Here is a 16,818-nt window from a genome sequence, read left to right as displayed (position 1 = left end):
AGAGGGGTTTATGTCAGAGACCCTAAATCTTATGGTTATGATAAGACATTTATGTCTTAATGATTACTATACTTGCACATGAAAATGGCTCTAGGACCCATCACAAGAGGTGTATTTGCACATGTTTATGGCTGCACCTAATTAAAGCTCCGCCCGTAATTGAATAAAGTTTGACAAGATATTTACCATGTTGTTTAGAACTCAGATGCTAGTGAATCCATGCCATCCTCAGAAACTTTTGTCTCATATAATCACCCACACTTTAGCTTGTCCTCTTGCTGCACAGAGGATTGGGCTTTTCTCTCATCGAGATTATTTACTTATTTGCTATTCATTTTCCGCACTTTATTTTTATTGTAAACTATATACCCAAAACACCAAAACCGTTACTTTATTATTACTGCTTTCTTGTTATTTTTTCTCACCAATACCTTTAGCTTCTCGTGGGTTCGATAACCTTTCTTTATTAAAAAATACTACAATTAATATCCTGTACTTAGGAGCCATCATGTGCCAAGACTTCCGTTTGATGGAAGGGTGATTCTTCTCAGAAAACCAAGGTGGGATGGAAGTGATAATGGCAAATCCTCGCCTGCTGCCAAACGCACGGCGACCCAAGGACCTGGACTACACCTACATCAAGCCTGGAAGCGTCTTTTGTGCTCTCACCTCTGTAGCTAGTAGTGGTTTATTTCTGCTTTTGCAATATCTAGCCAGCGTGGATGCACCCATTTGGCTTTGTTCCATTTAAAAAAATGTTGTCCTTTTTATTTTCTCCGACTGTCGGGAGAGGGCACGTGGCTACCACGCTATAGAAGCGTTCGCGTCCTTTTTATTTTCTTTGAACCCTTACAGGCATGATTACATGGTGGATAAAACTCTCGTGTGGCCCCGTGTCGCACCCAGGCGACACCGGGGGCGACCTGACCGCCACCACTACCCTCCCCCACGCCTCACCCCCATCGACGTCGCTGCCGCCGGCCCTTGCCGCCGCCGCGGCGGGCCCTGCTGCCGAAGGTAGTAGGGGATCCTCCCTCTTCTCTGGTGGCCCTGACGAAAGGTCGAGGCGGTTGGGGCGTCGTCGGCCGGCTCGTCGGCGCAGGGACGCCGGGGCGACGACCCTGGATGGCGGTGGAGGTCCCCTGCCCTGCTGCTGCGACGGGGGTGGGCTGGCGGGCAGGGGCTGCTCGTGGCGGTGGATCGTGGGCTTCCCGCCCAGATCTGGCCTGCCGGCCGATGACATGGACGGGCGGCGGCTCGTGGCCCGTGGCCGGGGAGGACGGCTCCCCTCTGGATCTGGTCGCCTCGGCTTCTCGGGCGCGGTTTCGTCATGGCCAGGTGGGGGTTTGGTGCCGGCGAGGTGTGGTGCTCGTGCGGGCGAGGAGGCCAGGGCGGCGGCCCTGGAACGATGCTGCCACATCAAGGCGGCCGGGAGGTCTCACGGTGTGCATGGCCAGCGTGTGGTGGCTGTGCCACACCTCCGGTTGGGTGGTTGCGTGCAGCCGGAGGAGAGGAGGTCGGGACGGTGGGCTTTGCGAGGCGCACCACAGCGTGAGGTGCTGTGGTGGGAAGGGCGTCGACGCTGGAGCGGTGGCTCTGGGAAAGAGGCGGACGAGGGTGCTGCTATGAGGACGTCGGGGCGGCGGCCCCGAGACGGAGGGCGTGGCGAGGCTCACCATGGCAGGAGGTGCCCTGGTGGTCTAGGAGCTGCAATGTGGCGACGGCGAGCTGCACGGCAGGCTTGTCATCTGCGTTTGATGGACAGATTTCATCGACTTGGGCTTGGTGAACTCCGCGCGAAAGCACTGTATCGACCTCGGCCGATGCCGGTGATGTCGGCGTCTTCGGACGTCGCTCCCCTCGTTGGAGGCATCGTCGAGGAGCTCCTTCACCACCCACGTCGCTTCGAGTCTCGGACTCTCCGGGTGAAAATCTAAACTCCTGTTGTGGTCGGAGTGGGCATCGGCGGCGTCATCGTCGCTTACCCCTTGGGGGCGTCGCCTTGGAGGCCGATACTCCATCAGTCTACGTTGGCTTGCTTTGCTTGGCTGATTCTCTATCGGCCAGGTGTGTGCGCGGTCTCGGGACCGGTGTGGAAGCCGCAACGGTGGCTCCAGGAATTCGTCTACATTCATGGTGATGCCTCTGGTCAAAGGCGTCGACTCGACTGGTGGCAGTGATGTCGGCCTCGCTGGGGCGCGGTCTTGGGACCGGTGTGTTTGGGTTGCAGTAGTTCGGATGTCGGAGCGGTGGCTCCAAAAGCGGTTGTCTAGATCTAGGGTGTCGCCTTTCCCACTTAAGCGGAAGAGTCGTCGGCTCATGTGGTGCGCGGTCTCGGGACCGGCGTGTTGCGTTGTGTTGTTCGGTTTTCGGATGGTTTCCCGTTGCTTAAAAAAACTCCCGTGTGATGTCAGGTTTTGTTCTTTATCAATGGAACTGGGGATGATGATCCATGTTGATCTAAGAAAAATTAAGAGGATGCATTTGCTCTATCTCTTACTAAACAATCAAAACAAGTTAATCAAAACAAGTTACACCCTGAAATATGTGCGTTCATCGACAAGTCATAGGATCCATTGACTCTATCTTTTTTTAGACAATGAAAATAAGTTACACTGTGAAATATGTGTCTCCATCAAATTAAGATTCACCACTGCTTTCACGCTTGATTGTGAATTTAGGATAAAATCGGGGAGGTGCCAATATTAATTTGTTTCCTATTAGACTTTGCATTTAGCCATGATTACTACATATTTGTAGCTAAAATAGCAATTGTATTCACCACTGCTTTCACCCTTGATTGCGAATCTAGGATGAAATCGGTGGGGTGCCAAGATTTTTTTCTTTCCTATTCGACTTTTCATTTAGCTACAATTAGTACACATTTAGCCACTTCTACTGGAAGAATGTTGTGGTGAATTAACACTTTAACATTTCTCCCAAATAAGAAACTAGAACCTGGCACTTACCTTGGCGTCACTAAGTAGAGAACATAAAGCAGAAAGCACGTCCTGCAAAGATGGATTGCATCAAAATTAGTAAATCTCAAGGGAAGCGAGTTAATTAACATGTCATATCCTACATTTTAACAGCTTAACATTACAAGTACAACACATCAACTGCTTAACAACATAGACTTCTGAGTCGAGATGATGCTTGAGAATGTCTGACTCATGTCCTAATACTGTTATACTGGAAACATAGCTGGGGCACGCCATTTCGCAACCGAAACATCATATACAAAATTTTCCTCGGGAGATGGATCACCCATACATCAAGGAAAGGCAGTTTCTCTGCGTTGCACAGCTACTTCAGAACCCCTCTTCTATGCTATGCAATATGCTACATTTTCTTTCAGCCAGCTGGCTATCCTGCTAACCAGCACAAGAAACACACGATAAGTATATTCGCCGTGACAAACACAAACAAGCAAGAACGCAACACATGGTACACTTACGGTCAGAGTGGGAATTCCAGAGGCGTTCCAAGGAATGTACAATCCGAGAAGGGCGCGTCCATGTCGGAGTAGTCGGGAGGCAGCGGCTTCTCATGGCAGACGTCCCAGATATCGTCGTTGGGCAGCGGGTGCTCGTCGAGGTCCGATAGCACACCGTAGTCGACAGACTGTGAGCTTCCAGCGAGGTCTTCGTCAGCCTGCAGCTGAACAGCACATGAGCCAGGCTCTTCCTCATCCTGTCACAGTTTTAGAAAATCCAGTAACATGAATGGCAGTTGATAGCATTGCAGTAACCATGAAAGCTAATGATGATGATAATTACCTGATCCTGCTCTGGTTCGAATGGGCTACCACTTAGGCGACGAGGCCGTGGAGGGTACATATTTGGGGTTGTAGGATCGATATTCATTGCAGATTGACCGGATTTGGCATCAACAGCATGCATCTGCGATTTCCCAGTGTTTGATTTCAACTGCCAAAATACTCTGGAAACGACAAGATCGCCGTGCTTTTCATCTTTCTCTTCCCCAAGGTGACACTGATGGATCGTCCAGTTAGCTTTATGTATCTTTCCCTTGCCACATTTGAGAACCAATATTTTCTTCCAGCCTTTTATGACACCGTTATGTTTGATGGCTGAAGGTGTTCCGGTCATGTGCCATCTGATCTTCTCATCACAATCAGTGTGATTACTCTTGCTGATTTTCCGACGCTTGCGCTGACCAACATCATACGCGTTTGATATTGTATGGAAAAAATAACTGCTTCTCCCATCCATCTTGATACCTACAGGGCATGTGAAAATTACCTAAACAAGAATTTTCTCTTCAAAGTAGTACTAGTAGTTAACTGGTTAGTTCAGAAGGTCCTGATGGCATGAGAAGAATAAGAATCTTGTACCAGGAAGATTTTTGGGATGTGTATAACAAATTCCATCCACTTCCTCTATGGTTGGAATGAAGTCATCTATTAGTACATGGGATGCTGCCCTGCCAACCTTTCCTTCCAGATGCATAAGCAGTTCCTGATCAGTTGGTTCAAATTTAACACCAGCAGGGAGTCCTGGCCACTGTGATGAAACCTGCAAATCAAGGCATGGAGTGAACCAGAAATCATGACGTTGTACACCCTCTATATACGAATGCATGATATGTTGTTCAGAACATAATCGCTCAACAAGCATATCAAGCGTGAAAATGAATACAATTAATTTTTTTGCTTCCCACGTGTCATTACCATGCATATAGAATCTAACAACTCGTTGATTTTTAAAATAATTTGCGCATAAACTAAATACTCAAGCAACTAATTCATGGAGTACTTTTCTTTGGAAGTAGTGTATTTTTAATCGCTGTTGAACTTTATGCACAAGATTGTAACAGGGAAAGTTCCTACACAAATGAGCATAAATTTTTAAATCCTGCTATCATAATATATAGTTAACAACACTTACATCGCCATTATAGATGCGATATTTGCAATTTGGGCACTTCTTCCATACTGCGCCGACCCATTCCTCGATTTCTCTAGCTGTGTGTGTAATCATCGCAGCAATTATCTTCCCATTAATAATCAATGACCTGCAAGAGGAACTGTGAGATCAGTCTATCTTAGGAAGCATCTGTTTGAGGCGAACTGATGATTCTATTTTCAACCAATGATTCAGAACAGAGATCCGACCTGACCGAACAAAATTCTCTCTCGGGTTAATCAACAGATCTTTTTAGATGCAAAACTGAGCAAACTAAGCTAGATGCACATGTACGAAAGAGTTTTTACAGGCAGATATCTAACTGAATTCTAGGTACAATGATAGGTTATCAAGAATAGTCAATGTCTCTCAGAACATATGCTAACTAATTTTTTCCAAAAAGAACATACGCTAACTACCAAGTACATTAACTCGAAGAAGAAAAGTATTACCTCCTTTCCGAAATGTAAGCCTTTTTAGAAAGATAAATTAGCTCTACGGAAAGGGTTATATTTCGGAAAGGTGGTAGTAATAATGAAGAAAATTAATTACGACCATGAACTGCGATAGACACTAGTGTACACTGTTTTGACAGATCAAGATCTTTTGATCACTACCCCACTAAAGTACTGCCATCAATTTCGGTTTTGCAGTTCTTTAGCCTTGCGTTGCTATTTCTGGAATCCCCAAATCAAACATAGGCAGAGTATCGCCAAGAAGCTCTGTTTCTTCCCCTGTTTCGGAAGAAAGACGAGACTAATCTGGACCATGCCCATTGATCTAAACAGCCAATGATATGAATAATGGGCACCCAGTGACAAACATGTGAAATTCTGACCAGTGCCGCTCCTCTTAAACCAGCAGCTGTCATTTGCGTGCCACTACAAGCAAGCAGGAACCTGGAGGCTAATCGGAAGAATCCTGAATAAACATTTCAACTAGCAGTCAGTCAGCAGATAGAGGAACCCAATACCGACCACGTTCGAGCCGGCGTAAGGAGACGTTTTCTGCGATCCATGAATGCTGAACTCGGGAGCAGCACCATCTCGTCCTAGCAGCAATCGAAGATCCGATCGAGCGGCACGAACAACACGTCTGTCTCTCCTTTGTGACCATCTGAAAAGGAATTTACAGGGGCGGACAAGGTGCGATCAGAGAGCACCAGGAGATGAGATCGATCCAGCTCCAGCAACACTCAACGAATGCTGAACCTGCACAGCACAAATCTGCGTTCTATACTCTGATTTCTGAGTCTGATCACTGCAATAGTCGAGAGAAGCAAAGAGGGACGGACAAGCTGCGAACGAGCACGAGTTCAGTCTCCAACAGTCGGAACGGAGTGGAACAGTGTTTCTCTTCCTTCGAGACGAAGGTTCCTCCACCACCACCTCGGCAGACCGCGAAACCACTGCACTGCCACTCCGACGAAGAACAGAACCGGGGGCCCGATACACGGTGCCCGCGCGCGGAGGCCTTACCTTTTTTTGGCTGTTCCTGTTTTTTTTGAGACCTCCTGTATAGTATCTTACAGAGGAAGGCACCTCTTATCCTCCTCCACCAAATCAGTCCCAAAACCCCCGCACTCCCACGGCAGCGACGAGAGGAACCCTGCCGGAATCACGTCGCCGGCGTAACACCGAGCATCCCCTGGCGAAGGACGTTGTCGAACGCATTTGTTCAGTCAGACGATATGTACCATCTGCTTCGTGCCCACCTCGAAACAAATTACTTCACACGGACGGACGGGCGAGCTGCGATCAGAGAGAACGCCGTGCCTGCAGCATCACATACTAGCAGCAGGCAGCAGCAAACCTCCACTCTGCTTTGTGACCATCTCCGAACAACGAAGCAGAAGCGCACAGCTGCGACCGGCCGGAGAGCACCACGAGATCAATGATTAGTCTACACAAGGCAGAAGAACCCCTCCCTATGCGCCCCTGCCGGAATCACGTCGGCGGCGCTGAACCGGGCATCTCCCTGTCGATCCCGCGCGCATTTGCTTCGGTCAGACCGACATCTGCTCCCAAGGCTCCGGCAATCCATTTCTCCCTCAAGCCGCAGACGCAACAGAACCCACCGTCAATCGCAACGCCCGTCTGGATCAACGCTAAACCCCCCATCGGAATCCCCAAATCCCCTGTCGATTTCGGAGCAGATAATAAACCCGGAACAAGAAAAAAAAAAGCGACAAGAAAAACCCGGAGCAGAAAGAAAAGTTAAGAGACCCATAACGCGGCTTACCCACCCTGCCATGGATGCTCGGCTGCGCTGCGACGGGAGGAGGCCTTGGAGCGGAGAGTGGGGAGCCAGAGCAGGAGAGCATCCGAGAGAGACGGAGGGAGGGAGAGAGAGAGTGTGCGTGTGGGCAACTTCTTGGCAAGTGCGTGCGTGCTTAAATAGGCGCGGGGTGAGAAGACCGGAACGTGACCACCGCGCCCGAATACAAAATCTCTTGCCTACGGCAACAAGCAACCCCCTCCTGCGGTCTCGGTCCGGTCGCTTGGCGGGGAGCTGGGCTCGGGTGCAGCCTCGACGTGGACGCTCAGGTCCAAAGTATATCCCTCCGGCTCCGGCCGGTGCGCGACGTTCAGGCTCAGTCGTACTAGTAGCGCTCGGAGGCTATCGTGCAGTGTTGTGTTCGCTGTGGATCCCCACGCGACCACCGTGAAAGTCTCCCCAGGACCCAGGTCCATTGCCCTGCTCGACGACCTGAATTCTCCGGCTGCCGCGTGATGTTCAGGCTCAGCCGTAAGTTGCGGCCAGAGCCAGACACTATCGTGCAGTGCTGTGTTGACTGTTGACCTTGGCATGACTTACTTTTGACTTCTTTTCACTCGTACTGGAGTAGATAGGGTTTGTCAGACGCTGCCGTGCAAGGATTTTGACTCTTCTTTTGCTAATTCAACAGCTAGGAACGTAGATGAACAGCTAGGGTGCTAGACTGCGCCCCAGGGCCGACGAACGAACAGAGGCACAGAGGTACGACGCGCAAGATCGTGACCTGTCTTAATCGTAAGTTGATTAAGGTCGTCGTGTTCATGCTCTAATCGAAATGAAGGTCACCATATATACTCTTAAATCGTATAGGCCGATCAAGATCAACAGAATCTAATCTAATTTAGTCACTGCATGTGAACGTGGGGAGCAAGTGAAAAAAATAATCCACCACTTGACTTGTAGCGACAGTGTCTGCCATCCGAGGTATAAACGTACGGTACTAACTTGCGAAAACTCTATGCATATTGACGTAAACCGTGCTGATGATTGCACTACAATGAGGCAGCGGTTCCAAGTGGTACATAGTAAGATCACAAATTATCTGAATAACTTGCGTCAGGCATCATCATCAACAGGAAGAACGAGAGGTACGATTGCTGTTAGGGCTGTGCTCCGGTGTCCCCCCCTTGGCGAACGATGTTCAGGTGGTAAACGTGCGTTTGGTTCGTGACCAGAAAATATGGATGATCCCATCCCAAAAGCCGAATATTTCTGAGAAAGGCTGGACCATATGATCCGTGAATTTCATGACTAATCTCACTAGCCGCCTATCCATGGCCGTCGACGCGACTCCGACACCTGCCACCGTCGTATGTGTGGCTCGCCAGCTCAGCGGCGGCCACCATGTCACGGCGAGCGGTGGGCTTGCTTTCCCGCGTGGCTCCCTAGCTCGACATCGGCGGCCTCCAGGGCGCGGTAAGCGGCGGGCTTGATTTTCAACGTGGCTCCCTAGCTCGGCGGCGGCGGCCTCCATGGCGTGGCGAGCAACGAGCTTGCTACGTCTGCGCCACACCCAGTCGAAGAAACGGCCTCGCTAAGTATGTGCGGGTAGTGACCTTACTAGGCACGGATAGGCGGCCGCCCGCTAGGTCCGGCCTCCACCACAAAGGGAAAAGGACCCGTTAATTACATATTAACCGGTGTGTTAATGGCATATTTATTTTTTCTATTAATAGTTAATTAAATATATTTTATCCCATCACATCTCGTACATGTTTGCCCATGAACCAAACACACATGTTAAGTCAACCCACGAAGGGGTATCAGCAGATCCTAGCCGTCTAAATAGAACAAAGTTTAGAGGGGGGACACCGGAGCAATAGCCTTGCTGTTAACCAGCGTAAGTTTCTGATGAACTTTTCAGAAACTTACTACGACCGTGCAAAAGTAGCAACGAACCAATGAAGAACTAACGAGAATGCCTGGGTTAACAGCGTAAGTTGCTGTTAACCAGCGTGTGTTAACCAATGAAGAACACGTGCGTCAGTCAGTGGTGAAAATAGTATCAGAAGCTCAACGGTGCTATCAACTCAAGAAACAGAGCACCCTAGGTGAAAATATGAAACACACGCACGTGTTAATTATTTGCAGAGTAAGGCCTTGTTTTCACTTAGGCCTTGTTTTGTACAGCGTATGAATCTGAAATTTTCACTTAGGCCTTGTTTTGTACCGGTGTTTTTAGTGGACTAGTTGGGTTAATCCCCTGAAAAGATTCCCCTCACCCACTTCATGTTAAAACTTTTCTGCAATCCTGCGAGGCTCTGCGAGCGTAGAGAGTGTCTCCAAAACGCAAAGAGAGGGCAGCGTTTCAGTTTACAGAGATATCCAACTGTTTTGGCTGGGATATTTGAGGCTGAGCCCAGCCAAACACTGCAAGAATGTTAGGCTGCCTATGAGGCTCTTTAACTTTTTCGATAGAAATATTAAGTCTCTGTTTTACGGAGTGAATTTCCTTTTGTAGATCTTTCTCTAATTCTTCAATTGCTCCTTTTTTTTCTTTAGTAAATTGGGGAATTCACTACGGATTAGTATTTTTGGGGCCTCTGAGTTATGTCCGCATTGTCGTAGAAAGTGTTTCTCGACTTGTCTGATTAAGGTACAAATTTAGCATCTATGTGGTTCTGAACATAATGGTTCAACAAGCATATCAAGCGCCAGGGGAGGAACCAGGCCCAGTGCTAAAAGAGCTGTAGCATCGGCCCAGCAGCTGTCTGTGTCATGCAACGAGTGTGTTCAATTTCCATGCTTCAAATCTGATTCGTCCACACTCGAAAAAAAAAAATCTGATTAGTCACCCTCAAAAAAAATTCTGAATAGCCTAGCTGACTAGGCAACTCCCCTGCTTGTTCGGCATGCAAATACTCTGGAATCTCAGGCAGGCTCGGCAAATACTATGGAAAACCTGACAAAACCGATGTGCAAAACAAGGCATGAAGTAGCAATCTACAGCAGTTCTGCGTATATATACACTTATTAACTTTTAAAACTCTGTATTAGCTTGCAAAACTCTATATGTACCGACATAGAACGTGCCGATGATTGCTCTACAATGACGCAGTGGTTTCAGGTGGTAGATCACTAATTTCTGACTAATAACTTCGTCAATCATTATCAATCAATAGGACGAACGAGAGGTACAGCTACTGTTAGTAGTGACCAGCTTAAGTTTCTCTTCTGTACTTTTGGATACTCCTACGGTTCTTTTCTTCCAAGGAGCAACGGCCAAAGAGATGCAGAAGAAAACACCTGGAAAGAAACTGGGGAAATGGCATGCAGGAGAAAAGCTAAAGCTATTCGTCAGGACTGCAGGTGTGTAACATCTGGAGTGGCACTTACCCTGCCATCCTATTCTTAAAACGGCATTAGGGAACAAGAGTTTCGTTTCAGAAACTCGTCAATGGTGCCAAGATATCATAAGCTCAACGTTGTCATCAAAACAAGAAACAGAACACCAAACGTGAAAATATGAACACATGCACATGTAATTATCTGCAGGGCAAGGCCACTTGTACAGCATATGGAACTGAATTTTTCACTTAAGTGTCAATCTACAGCAGCTCTGCGTTTTATATATCAATCAGGGAGGGAATATGAATAAGCAATGACACGGTTGAGCTCTTTCGGAAAGGTAACCAAAGCCTCGATCAAGCATGCGCTATGCTGTCAGGTGCTCCCATGTTCCATTACACGTTACAAAATCATGAGCCCATCCATAACCACTCCCCAAACAACCATCAACTAAGTCAGCCAATCATACCAGATGCAACTGCCAGTGCCAGCCGCTCTCCGGCAGCCTGGCGGTAAGCACCCCTGCACAGCAGCGTGCCAGGTGAACCATAAAACCTAGCCACTTTCTCTCCTGCAGTATCCAGGGAGAAGATACCGGTACCGGTCGACATTCTGAAGGAGGAAGCTAGGAAGATGGACGGCAGAATATGTACTTGGAATGGGCCCCAACTTGGCAATGATCTCTTGGAATGTATACTCTTCAGGAAGCATGTCGAAAAGATCTGCCCCTCTGCATATCACATCTTGGATCCTTTCAGGGTTCAGGAAGTACTTGAATTTGATTCGATCCACATGGCTATACGCTTGCATCTTGAAGACAAAGTCGCTGATGTAGCGGAAGCAAAAACTGCAGTGCCACCCTGAATCAGCAAGGAGCACATCGGTCTGCCGGTAATGCGCATACCTTGTCGTCCCAGACCTGTACCTGTGTATTGATGCCCTCCAACTCTTGTCATCCAGGAAAAACTCGAACGAGTACAGGTAGTTCCTGAGCTGAAGATGAAGTATCTGAGGAGTGTCGTCGCACCATCTCAAGAGATCGATGGTGTGCCCACTTGGGATTTCATCAACATCTGACATGATCAATATGTCATCATCCTCAATTTTCGCAATCTTAATTAGCTGGTCCAGGGCAACCCTCTGATATGACTCCTCAACAAACGGATTTTCGCCCTTCACAAACCTTCCCCCAATCGTACCATACGTCAGCCGGGATTCAGCAAACCGAAACCGATGGCGATTTTCCTTGAAGTGGAGGGGCTTCGTCATGCCAGTGAAAGTTGAGTTGGACTCAAGCAGCACAAACTCCGACACGTAGGGGCTGAGCTCATTCCAACGGAGCTCAAGGATGTCAAGCTCATTGCTGAAGAGCACAGCATCGAAAACCCGGCGCGGGGTCTCCCGGACTTTCCACCCATGCAACTTGCAAAGGTTCTCCATGGTGACATTCTCGTTGTAGTAGTGAGGGATTATCTTGAAGGGCTCGGGAGGAGATTCCCAGATTGGGCGCAGGAAGTAGGTGACCTTCTGACCGTGCGCGTATATCATCAAGACTACCATTGGCACGCCAATCAAGAGGGCCAGCAGCACCCTGAAATCGAATCCCCTGAGCGCACACTTAAGCCTCGACATGGCCAGAACAGCCTTCGATGCAGGCTGCAAGGATAAACATGAGCTGTATGAGAAATCAAGAAGGCAGGAATAGACCAGATTATACTCGTAAAAGCACCAGGTATCGACATGCCAACCACTCCACACACAACTATTTAAAATCCAGGCATATGCTGTGTTTACTCTGTAAAGTCGATTGCCAAGAAAGGAACAAGCATGCCAACACGGCAATAAGCAAAGCCTACTTGCCAAAAGGATATAACCTCCAAAAGCACTGGCCAAACATTATCTTTCTCGCAACAGGTTATGCTATAGCCATGAAAGATTGATTGAAAAGTTCATCAGAAACTGGCTACGACCGTGCGAAACTAGCAATGAACGAATGAAGAACTAACGCCAGAGCTACAAGCATGGACACCAAAGGCTAAAGACAACATCGCTCGCGAATACTGAAGCGCAAGGTTAGGAAAATTATGCAACACAGCAACAGCATGAAACCAGTTGCTGAAGATACTGGTAATGCTAACTAACCAAAAGCTGCATCTTTCTCCTAACCATTCAGGGATGGAACACTAGGCCGCGAATATGTGAATTCGAAGAGCAACTAATAACGAACATTGACGGCACAGGTGGAGGTGGCCGTGATGGAAGCAAGCAGGATAGCCACATACTCATCTCGAGAAATATTCCAGCGCTGCGAATGGCGGCCCATACATACCACGCAGTTTCGACACGTCGCCAGATTCTAGCGAGCACCGAAAAGGCGTGAGGGATCGGAACTCCATAGCCTCCACCCACCTAAATCCCCTCCCTTATCGTCGGAAGCAGGGCGGATCGAGGCCTACGCGGAAGGCATGGAGGAGCGAATTCCTCCGCTCCCGAATTCCGACCAGCATCCCAACCGAAATTTGGACTCTGGGCAACAGGGGAAAAAAGAACAGCAGGCGTCGTTCACGCGTTGCGGACCGGACTAATGGTCTAGGCGTCGCGATAGGGGAAGCGGACCTGGGAATCGAACCCGCGTTTTATCGAAGAGGGCAGATCTGGACGAGGCGAGGCCGGGGAGGGGGGAGGGGATGGGGGAGGGGGAGGGGGAGGGGAATGGCTCTCACCTCGCCGCAGACGCTGTTGCAGATGCCGTCGTTCTTCTTGTGGCCGTAGTTGCCGGGCTCCGGCATCGCGGCGCCGAATCAACCCGCCGCCGCCAGAGCAGACGAATCCGACGGCAGCAAAGGGCGGGGGGACGCGAGGAAATCCCCACCCACCGGACCCGCGCGCGCGAGGGAGGAGGGGGAGGAAACCCTCAATGGCGCGGCGCGCGCTGGGGCGGGCGGAATCTCCCCGGCGATCGCCGCGGGAGGGAGAGCTGCCTGCCTGCCGCCGCCGCCGCAGCACGGGGGGATGGGGGCGCCGGCTCCGGTGGTTGGGTGTTGGCTGGGTGGCGCCTTTTGGGTCGTGGCCCTGGATGTCTCTAGGTTTTTTTGCCGTTTCCCGTTACGGGGTCGTGCTGCTGCGCTGTGCTGCGGTGGGGTAATTACGGGCGTGCGCAACGCAAAGGGGGGAAAACAAACGTGGAGCCTCCACCAATTATAACCGTTTGGGTGGCCGGCATCCTCCTCATCTCATCATATCCATCGCCCCGCCCGCTCCGGTGGCGCTGCTGCGGCTGGGCTGTGACGCGATTTTTATTTGTCCCCACGCTCGCCTGGAGCGGCGCGATGTTTGTCTCGGGATGGAGGGAGATACTACGTAGATATTAGATAGGCATCCACTGCCATGGCATTTTGCCCTAGAAGAATATTCTCGCTCATCATAGAATTTGCCAATCTCACAATTGTTTCCATTTCTTGCTTTGAGTGTTTCTTTAAGTGGGTCGGCATTCTTGGTGGAGGGAGGTCATTTTCTTTATTGGATGCTATAAAAGGGTTAGGATATCATTGGCATCCAGCTCATCCCCAGGCCTTGCTTACTTCTCAGGTATTTGCCGAATTCAGCTGGAAAATTTCTAGCCCACTGGTGGATCAGGAAAGCTTCCCACAATCGAGTTTACTTCGAGGGGTTTCCGAAGACCATAGTCAATCAAGTGAACCGACGAAAACCTCCTTCCGCGAATGCAGCGCCTTGTCCCCGCTGAGTTCTCACTCCTCATCCCCCTCCTTTCTTCCTAGGGTTTCTTTGTTGCCGTTGGCATCCGCGTCGAAGCTTCGGGACCGTAGTCAATCAAGTGGGCCGCCAGTCTTGGTGGAGGGTGGTCATTTTCTTTGTTGGTTGCTAAAAGAGTCGTGTGGGGTATATGATTGGCATCTAGCTCATCCTCATCGTGACTATAATTCCTAACCAAGGATAACGTAGAATTGGCATTCATCTATTTCCCTGTGTTGGTTCCACAAGCTTTATGCATCATAACTACTCAGAATCAAAAAAAAAGTTTGTTCTTCTTGGAGACGTGGTGGCAGCATGGCATCATCAGATGGCTACGTATAGCAACGCTTATTTCTTGTTGACCGAGTAAGTACCAACTTTTTTGTATATGCTAGTACTCCCTCTGCCACATGAAGATTGTTTGAACTTTGTCATAATTTGGATGTATCTAGGCACAATCGAGATGGCTACGTCTAGCAACGCACTAGTACTCCCTCCATTCCATAAAGATGAGATTTGTCAAAATTTGGATGTGTCTTGTTTAGATACATTCAAATTTTGAAAAAAAATTATAGATACAGTCAAATATTGACAAATCTCATACAACCTTCATGGAGTGGAGGGAGTACTACTTCTCTTTTTACGTGGAAAATATACATCCCCTCGTCTCACGCGATCCTACCCTCAATGTATTTTCAGAGAAGGTTTCGAGGACGGAGGCATCTACGCAGATGCTACACATGGAACATCACAGGCGAATGCAGGGGCCTTGTTCCTGCTGAGTTCTTAAGCCTCATCTTTCCGCGCCAGAGCTTCATGACTGTGGTCAATTAAGAGTGCCGCCATTCTTGGTGAGGGGAGGTCATTTTGTTTGTTGGTTGCTAAAAGAGTTGGGATATATGATTGCCATCCAGCTCATCCTCATCGTGACTATAATTCCTAACCAAGGATAACGTAGAATTGGCATTTATCTCTTTCCCTCTCTTGGTTCCCCAAGCTTTATAAGCAGCTAAAAGGATATCACGGCCGGAATCAAAAAGTTCTTATCCCTTTCCTAGGGTATGCTTCCTGCACGGCTCCACCAACCGGACCTGGTTAACGGATCAACGCATGCACGGATCGCACGCACCGCATCGTGTTCGCGTTCCCAGAACGGCCCGGAATTGATTTCTTCCCGGATGGCATCTTCCGATGAATGGACGTGACGTATAACATGGAATTGATTTCTTCCCAGGAAGGTAATGTCAGTTTCCTCGTTATTCCTCTTGGAGACACGGAGAGGCAGCATGGCATCATCGTCAAGGATGGCTACGTGTATAGCAACGCGCGCTTATTATTGCTGACCAAGAGACTTTTTGCGTGCGTTGGTAGTACTGTATAACGGATCACTTTCTTTTTTGCGTTGAACTCTTTGAGACTTGAGTACTCTTGAGACTTTTCCGTGGAATTCACAGATTCGGGGAGCAGAACTTTAAGCCTAGGATTTGATGGATTCCTTCATTCTTCGTGCAAATTAATACATATACTGTACTCCCAAGTAGTAGCAGTTTGTTAGAATATTAAAAAGTATTTACAACTTTTATAATCAGTACTACTCCGTATAAGTTACCGATGAATCTTGGAAGCATCCTGCCCTGATCGGAGTAAGCAAAGGTCTCTCGTCGCCGGCCGGCTACGAGGTGCAAACCGTGAAGGCACACCCGCTTCCGACGACGATTCTTAATTTCGAGCCGGACTTGACGAGGTCGCCAGGGACATAGACAGCCGGCCAAGCCAAAAAGGAAGTAGTATTACTAGTACTGTATGAAAACTTCGGACTGTATGTTTCAAAAATAAAAAAATTCGGACTGTAAAAGAAGACGTCGTCTTTCCCTGGGCAGTAAGGATAGTTTACTTTGGAATTTAGACCCTAAAGGTTTTTCTGTTAGATCCCTATACAGGGCTCTGAAATGGAGCATTTTAGGCTTTCCTTTCAAAAAGCTCTGGAAGATTAAGATACCCGCCAAGGTCAAAGTATTCCTATGGTTGGCTATTCGAAAAAGCGTTCTCACCAAAGATGTGCTACATAGAAGGGGCTGGGAAGGGGATTGGATGTGCCAGTTTTGTGGCTGTGATGAAAACATATCTCATTTGTTGTTCTCATGCCCATTGGCGCGATATATTTGGAATATAGCTTCTTGTGCCTTTGGATTTAAGAATAAACCGAGATCGGTTCAACATTTATTTGGGCCATGGATTAAAAGTTTCCCCAAAAAAAATAGATCGAATATTTATGTTGGTGCCGCTGCGATTTTATGGTCGATTTGGAAAACCCGCAACAATGCTTGTTTTAGGTCTATTAGACCTGTTGATCCACTTACAGTGATTAATATGGTTTGTCAAATGATGTCCTCATGGGCAATCTTGCAGGTAAAGGAACCAAACCGCATTGCACTCAGCTGGGGAGCCAAGTTATTCCTGCGATTGTCAAGTGAGGTGTTCCGAGCGTCGAGAGGATGGAGGCCGGTGGTTCCAAGATTGACAGGATGACCTGGAGAGGAAAACTCAGCTACTGATGTGAAAAAGCAGTCTC

The 16,818-nt window shown here is 48.6% G+C and overlaps 2 protein-coding genes across 2 annotated transcripts; both read right to left on the bottom strand.

Moving 5' to 3' along the window:
• Positions 1–1,623: 1,623 nt before the first annotated feature.
• LOC124671852 (NAC domain-containing protein 73-like) lies at positions 1,624–7,254 on the bottom strand. Its single transcript, XM_047208173.1, has 6 exons — positions 7,174–7,254; positions 4,911–5,037; positions 4,358–4,538; positions 3,780–4,243; positions 3,498–3,693; positions 1,624–1,748 (listed from the first exon to the last, which is right to left on the bottom strand). The coding sequence occupies exons 1-6, from the start codon at positions 7,179–7,181 to the stop codon at positions 1,624–1,626; spliced, it is 1,101 nt and encodes a 366-aa protein (XP_047064129.1). The 5' UTR covers positions 7,182–7,254.
• A 3,409-nt stretch (positions 7,255–10,663) lies between these two features.
• Positions 10,664–13,342, bottom strand: LOC124676541 (beta-1,4-mannosyl-glycoprotein 4-beta-N-acetylglucosaminyltransferase-like). Its single transcript, XM_047212583.1, has 2 exons — positions 13,217–13,342; positions 10,664–12,149 (listed from the first exon to the last, which is right to left on the bottom strand). The coding sequence occupies exons 1-2, from the start codon at positions 13,280–13,282 to the stop codon at positions 11,049–11,051; spliced, it is 1,167 nt and encodes a 388-aa protein (XP_047068539.1). The 5' UTR covers positions 13,283–13,342; the 3' UTR covers positions 10,664–11,048.
• Positions 13,343–16,818: the final 3,476 nt, after the last annotated feature.

Source organism: Lolium rigidum, chromosome 7 (assembly GCF_022539505.1).
Source record: "Lolium rigidum isolate FL_2022 chromosome 7, APGP_CSIRO_Lrig_0.1, whole genome shotgun sequence".
NCBI lineage: Eukaryota > Viridiplantae > Streptophyta > Magnoliopsida > Poales > Poaceae > Lolium > Lolium rigidum.
This window is presented reverse-complemented; position numbering and strand designations above follow the sequence as displayed.

What these genes read in the sequence shown, in the direction of transcription:
- LOC124671852 (XM_047208173.1), bottom strand. An exon ending in ATCGCATCTATAATGGCGAT is followed by an intron (nt 4,539 to 4,910) that starts GTAAGTGTTGTT and finishes CTTGATTTGCAG; the next exon opens with GTTTCATCACAGTGGCCAGG. An exon ending in TCGAACCAGAGCAGGATCAG is followed by an intron (nt 3,694 to 3,779) that starts GTAATTATCATC and finishes AAACTGTGACAG; the next exon opens with GATGAGGAAGAGCCTGGCTC.
- LOC124676541 (XM_047212583.1), bottom strand. Translation starts at nt 13,282, where the DNA reads ATGCCGGAGCCCGGCAACTACGGCCACAAGAAGAACGACGGCATCTGC. An exon ending in GCAACAGCGTCTGCGGCGAG is followed by an intron (nt 12,150 to 13,216) that starts GTGAGAGCCATT and finishes TTATCCTTGCAG; the next exon opens with CCTGCATCGAAGGCTGTTCT.